This window comes from Vicia villosa, linkage group LG3 (assembly GCF_029867415.1).
Source record: "Vicia villosa cultivar HV-30 ecotype Madison, WI linkage group LG3, Vvil1.0, whole genome shotgun sequence".
Classification (NCBI taxonomy): domain Eukaryota; kingdom Viridiplantae; phylum Streptophyta; class Magnoliopsida; order Fabales; family Fabaceae; genus Vicia; species Vicia villosa.
In genome coordinates this window covers 61,688,583-61,695,331 of record NC_081182.1, presented here as the reverse complement: position 1 = coordinate 61,695,331, position 6,749 = coordinate 61,688,583, and the positions used below count along the sequence as shown (strand labels likewise).

Sequence of the window (6,749 nt, the reverse complement as noted above, 5' to 3'; positions counted from 1 at the left end):
TCGACACATTCTCTGTCGAAATAGAAAGCTACTCTTCGATCCACTAGATTTCGATCCAATTCTCACAACCTATTACATAACCTAATGCTCAATTTTTACAAATGCATATAGAAAATGAAAAACTTACCAAATGTGAGTTAAATTTAATGTTGAATTAGCTCTTTGATCGATTTCATGTTGATGGAAGAAGATTTGAAGTGAGTTTGATGATTTTGAGAGAATGTGAGTTGAGAGGTTGAGAGTTTGAGAGTTTGAGATTGTATTTTGAGAAGTGAGGAAGGAGAAAAAGTCTAACACCCTTTTGATCAAATAGGTTCGGAGACGCGTCTCTATAAGTTACATAGAGATGCATCTCTGTAATTTTTTTATCTAGCCTTAAGACTTGATTCAAGAACAAATGTGTCTTTGATGCGTCCGAAAACACATCTCTAAAATCAAAAAATATTTTTTAGTTTTCACGAGGGTGTCGTAGCAATCCGTAGGATGCATTAAGCAATTTCATAAAGGTGGGCCTGACCCGTAGCGTATCAACCCAACCCAACCCAACGAAACCCAGTCTTTACAACACCAAAAAAAAAAAAATCAATCCAAAGCCATTGGATGAATGCGCTCATTCAGACCAACGCATTTCAGATTCTCGATCTTCCTCTCTTGGTTCCTTTCTTGCTTTCTCGCACCCAAAACTACAAAATCCTCATCATTTGCATCATTCACTTGAGTTTGGATCGATCTATCTCTCACTTCCTTCCCTTCCGCGAAAAACCCACGGTGAGTCTCTCTCAAATTACTCATGTAACTCTTTTAGGGGTGAAATGACGCCGTGCCTTGATCTCATGCTTTCTTTTTCATTGATTTGTTACTCTGGGTATTATTTATACTGGGTAGTTTTTCCTTCGGTTTTTTCGTGGTTACCATTTGTGGTGCTGATTATGCTATTATTCGATGTGAGTAGGGTACCCCAATTTAGTTTACTGAGGATCCGTTTTTTCTTTTCTTCGAGTTGATCTGTTTTGTTCTTATTTCACTTGTGCATTAGGACAAACGGATCTGATTTGAAATCTTGGATTTTGTACTTTGGGGTTTTTGTTTTTTTATGCAATTAGTTAAATTAATCCCTAAAACTGCAATGTCTTTAGGATTGGTTTTTGAATGAAAGTGTATTTAAGTTTATGACATTTGGCTTTAAGTTTACATTCAATTGTTTAGGAAGTAAAATGATGCTGTGTACACTGTCATTAAAACTGGGCTAGTTGTTTGAACCTGTTTGACCGTGAATAGAGACCTGGTTGGATATCCGGTCTCAGTCTGTCATGTGTTTGGATTATCCGTTTCGTTTGATCTATGATTAAGTCATCGTTATCAACCCTGTGGTTAAGTCGTCAAACCAGTTAGAACCGTCCTATAAGATCTTGCAGAGTAAAAAAAAAAAACATTCATTGTGGTATCATCTTGCAATGCTCTTTGCACCTAAGCTCTGCCGTAGTAAAAAAATATAATGCACGGCAGACTAGTCGTACTCATATTGAGGAGGAGGAGAAAGTACATCGTGGGAAGGAGATGGTAAAGGAAAAAAGAGACGGAGAAAGACACTTGTTAAAAAATAGCAGGGGTTGTATGTTTGTTGTGCGCGGTGGATCTTGTATGTTAAAGACAACAAAAATCTTTTACAGTTATGTTTGTGGGCTTGGATACGCAGCCACTATACTACACTTTAATTTCTAGAATATAGTAGTATCATATATTATCTATATATAATTATCTAATACTATATACCGAGTCATGCAATTTAACTAGTGAGCCAACCGTTCGATCAAAGATCCGTTTATATGCTTATTTTTAATAAAAATTAGCTTTGGCTTTTAATGTTGTATTTTACTCTTGTGGAGATTTGGTATTGAATGCACTGCCGTTCATGTTAATTCGCAACATTGTTCATATTAGTTTATATTGGTCCCTTAATAACATGGAACATGCTAAATGTCGATAATATAATGCCCAATGTGAAGACTAATTTGACTGGAATAATATACAATAAGGAAATTTGAGGACTAATATGGGCAGTATATATTTCAAGGGCTAAGTTGATTATTTACTTATTTTCTTTTTATTGTTTAAAAACTGCTATGGCCTCTGATGTTGTGATTTTTGCTCTTATGTAGATCTGATATCACTGTTGGAGTAAACCTAGATTCACGAAAACTTCCACTTCTGCTGTTGTCCTACGTTCAAGGAAATGGAGTTACCAACTCGAAGAAAACCCTTCATCTACTGGGTTTTATTTTCTTTCATTGTCTTTGCTCAGGTTAGCAATGGTTTTTATCTTCCTGGAAGCTACATGCATACTTATTCCAATGGAGAATATATAAATGCCAAAGTCAACTCATTGACTTCAATTGAAACCGAGCTTCCCTTCTCATACTACAGCCTCCCATACTGCCAGCCCCCTGGCGGGGTAAAGAAAAGTGCTGAGAATCTTGGAGAACTTCTTATGGGAGATCAGATTGATAATTCACCATACCGATTTCGAATGAATGTAAATGAGACTATATACCTCTGTACAACATCGCCGTTGAATGAACATGAAGTAAAGCTACTTAAACAACGAACTCGTAATTTGTATCAAGTGAATATGATCCTTGACAACTTACCAGTTATGAGGTATACTAGCCAAAATGGGGTTAAAATCCAGTGGACCGGGTTCCCTGTTGGGTACACTCCAACCGATGGAAGTGCAGATTACATCATTAACCACCTGAAATTCACTGTATTGGTTCATGAATATGAAGGAAGAGGGGTTGAAATTATTGGGACTGGGGAAGAAGGTTTGGGCATTATTTCTGAATCCGACAAGAAGAAGGCATCTGGGTATGAAATAGTTGGTTTTCATGTTGTCCCTTGTAGTATTAAATATGACCCTGAAGCCATGACAAAGCACAAAATGTATGACAACATCTCTGCCGTAAGCTGCCCAAATGAGCTTGACAAGTATCAGACAATAAAAGAGCAAGAAAGGATATCATTCACATACGAGGTTGAATTTGTGAAAAGTGATATAAGATGGCCATCACGTTGGGATGCTTATTTGAAGATGGAGGGTTCCCGAGTTCATTGGTTTTCGATCCTAAATTCCCTGATGGTTATTTTTTTCCTAGCTGGTATTGTTTTTGTCATTTTCTTAAGAACTGTCAGAAGGGATTTGACAAGGTATGAGGAATTGGACAAAGAGGCACAAGCACAGATGAACGAGGAGCTTTCTGGGTGGAAACTTGTTGTGGGTGATGTATTTAGGGAGCCTGATTGCTCAAAGCTTCTCTGTGTGATGGTTGGAGACGGGGTTCAGATCCTTGGAATGGCTGCTGTCACTATTGTTTTTGCAGCACTTGGTTTCATGTCTCCAGCATCCCGAGGAATGCTACTAACAGGGATGATCATTTTATATCTTATCCTGGGAATTGCTGCTGGTTATGTCAGCGTACGTCTTTGGAGGACCATTAAGGGAACACCAGAAGGATGGAGATCAATATCTTGGTCTGCTGCATGTTTTTTTCCTGGCATTGCTTTCATTATCCTTACAGTGCTCAATTTTATTCTATGGAACAGCAACAGTACTGGTGCTATACCCATTTCCTTGTATTTTGAGCTCTTCTTCCTCTGGTTCTGTATTTCAGTACCTCTGACCCTTATTGGAGGGTTTATGGGGACAAAAGGAGAGCCAATTGAGTTTCCTGTACGAACCAATCAGATTCCAAGGGAAATTCCTGCACGGAAATATCCATCATGGCTTCTTGTTCTTGGTGCTGGAACTCTTCCATTTGGAACCCTCTTCATCGAGCTCTTCTTTATCCTTTCCAGTATCTGGCTTGGGAGATTCTATTACGTGTTTGGATTCCTCTTGGTTGTTCTTCTATTGCTGATTGTTGTTTGTGCTGAAGTGTCGGTGGTCCTCACATATATGCATCTGTGTGTGGAAGATTGGCGGTGGTGGTGGAAGGCTTTCTATGCTTCAGGTTCTGTTGCTCTTTATGTCTTCTTGTACTCCATTAACTACTTGGTTTTTGACCTGCAGAGCTTAAGTGGACCTGTCTCAGCTACCCTTTACCTAGGTTATTCACTACTCATGGCAATTGCAATCATGTTGTCGACCGGCACCATTGGCTTCCTTATGTCATTCTACTTTGTGCACTACTTGTTCTCATCAGTGAAGATTGATTGAGGTTCTTCCTGTTATTTCTCATCACCCAAGTAAAAGACCAATCAATTGATAAAACTTCTACTAAGTTCTTTTGGTAGCGTGATTGCACCGCCGAATAGAGTGGGGCAACCAATGCTTCATAGATTGCCTTAAATAGTAATCGATTGATCTTATACTGCTATGTGATCTGCAGTTTGTTCCTCATGTATCTGTCTCCCAAAGTAGTAGTCATTCAAGTACTTTCAACTAGTGTTTGAGCTCATTATGTTTCAAGTACTCTAGTTAAAACTAAGTTTCTTTAGGATGTTGTAGTAATTGTTCAATCTGTTTTACATCTCGTTTCAATATATAGAAAAATGTTAGATGGATTGCTCAGATTTCAATGTGATGTTCATGATGTTTGTGGGTGTTTATATTTTTATTGTATCTTCAATGCGTTCAAGGATAGGGAAGAAGAATAAGTGTTATACTTATGAGGATTTTAATTATTTATTTATCCTTTCTGTCCACAAGCAACAATTTTGGCTTTGTATTGTACTGGGTGGTAGCAATTTGGCTTTTTGTGATATTTGATATTATTCTGATTCTTTTGCAAGAACGTGTTTTCGTTGTTGGTGTCCATTCTTATAGGTGGGTTGCCATAACCTTATGTTCTTCTCCTTTCCCATTATTTGGGTTATTAATTTTGAACATATTTTTTAATCACACTAGAACTATAATGCTTCTTGCTAATTGTCTTTGATTTCAACTAAATTTAGGCTATGAGAAGACAAGATATTACACAGGGTAGGGTATGTACCGTTCTCCTAATACAATTAATGAGAATAATGTGAAACAAATGATTAATATAGTTAATATACATTTTTGTGTAGAATATAATAGGAAAATTGATTATTGATATAATTTTTTATACCTGTATTACAGAAATATTCTTCTACATGTTTTTTTAAAATAAAAAAACTTGAACAAAAAATATACTTCATATGCACGACACATAACCAACTATTTGAATTAAGCATTGACAGTGTAGAAGTCATAATGCAACTGACAAATTTCAGTATTATAGGTTGGACTCCAACACATGTTTAAATTCTGGCATAACTTTACATTTGTGGGAAAAATTTTAATAATTATTTTTATGTCGTTTGCACTGACAAGAAATTATCACACAAAAATTATATTGAATATCTTTTATTAATGAAAAATTAAATGGAGGCAATCAACTAAATGAAACTCATCGTCTTAACAATCATCTCGTGAAAGAAGATATTCTTCTAGAGTCTTCACATTCTCATTATTGGGAGCTTTTTTTGTGTGGCTTTACCTTTGCCTTTATGTCCAAGGTGTTCACACCTATATTGCTAACCTTCTTTGACCTCAAGCTTTTTACATAACATTTTTTTGTCAATCTTTTGGTTTCCCTAGATAACACTGACTCCCTATTAGAAGCAGGTATTTCATGTATAAATATAAGGCAGATAGGGCGACTCCTAGCTAGTTAAAGATAGGCTATCCTATGATCATGTTATATGATGATGGCATATCAATGACTATATATTTGACCTTGACATGAATGACATTTTCTTCTCTTCTAAACGTGGACTTCAACATTATGCAACCCTTTAGCTGTATCAGTTTGCTTGAAAAACCCACCAACGATCCCTGGAAGGATTTTAGGTCCTCCAAATTCAAGTGAAGCCTCTCAAATGCATCAAACTAGAGGATGTTCGCAGAGCTCCCTTTATCAATCAAGACTTTTTTTTATTTCCAAAGCGTCACATCTAACGTTGATAACCATGGGATCATCGTTGTGTGAATGAATGTCGGCGACATCCTTCCCAAAAAAGTTAATCTTGACCTTTGAGGCTTCTGATTTGGCTGCCTCACAGTCAATGGGAAAGCCATCAATGATTAGGATCTGACAAGCATATTACTTTCGGAACTGGTCTCTCCGCCCCTAGCGAATTCTCCCGCGATGGTGTTGAGGATATGACAAACTAATATGTTCTCACTTCCTTTAGTTGTCTCCTTCCCCTTTTTTGGATCCTAGACTGTCAGAGGAATCTCTCCACTGAGAATTGAATTCTCCTGGTTCTCTAGGGGAGCTGCCCTTGTCGTATTTATTCAGATGACCTTCTTGGGTGAGATGCTATATCTCTTTTTTGATTTGGTAAGAGTCCTCCGTTTGATGTCCCTTAACCTTATGAAACTTACACCAATTGTGAGGATCAGGACCCATAATATCTGTCTTAGGAGCTGACGTTTGAGAGATATTATGCATATGTAAAACCTCTCTCCATATTTTCTCATGTTGGGTATTCAGGGGATTGAAGTGTTCCATGTATTGGTTCTTTCACGAGTTGTGTGTGTGTTAGAAGTGTGTTCTTTTGCATCCGACATTCTTTTGAGCATTGCTCTCCTCGGCTTGATGTAACATTCTGCTCACATCAGTACCTCAACCAAAGACGCCACTGGCCTTTTGGAAAGAGATTTGTTGAAATATCTCGTCCTAAGTCCATTCTAAAATGCTTATACAAACATTTCATGGTTTGCATGG

The 6,749-nt window shown here is 37.3% G+C and overlaps 1 protein-coding gene across 1 annotated transcript; it reads left to right on the top strand.

Moving 5' to 3' along the window:
- Nucleotides 1-588: 588 nt before the first annotated feature.
- On the top strand, nt 589-4,605 carry LOC131661636 (transmembrane 9 superfamily member 12-like). The gene is made up of 2 exons (XM_058931241.1): nt 589-768; nt 2,160-4,605. The coding sequence occupies exon 2, from the start codon at nt 2,234-2,236 to the stop codon at nt 4,211-4,213; it is 1,980 nt and encodes a 659-aa protein (XP_058787224.1). The 5' UTR covers nt 589-768; nt 2,160-2,233; the 3' UTR covers nt 4,214-4,605.
- The last annotated feature ends 2,144 nt before the right edge of the window (nt 4,606-6,749 follow it).

Bases quoted from the DNA above. Each gene is read 5' to 3' on its own strand.
- LOC131661636 (XM_058931241.1), top strand. From the start codon at position 2,234: ATGGAGTTACCAACTCGAAGAAAACCCTTCATCTACTGGGTTTTATTT.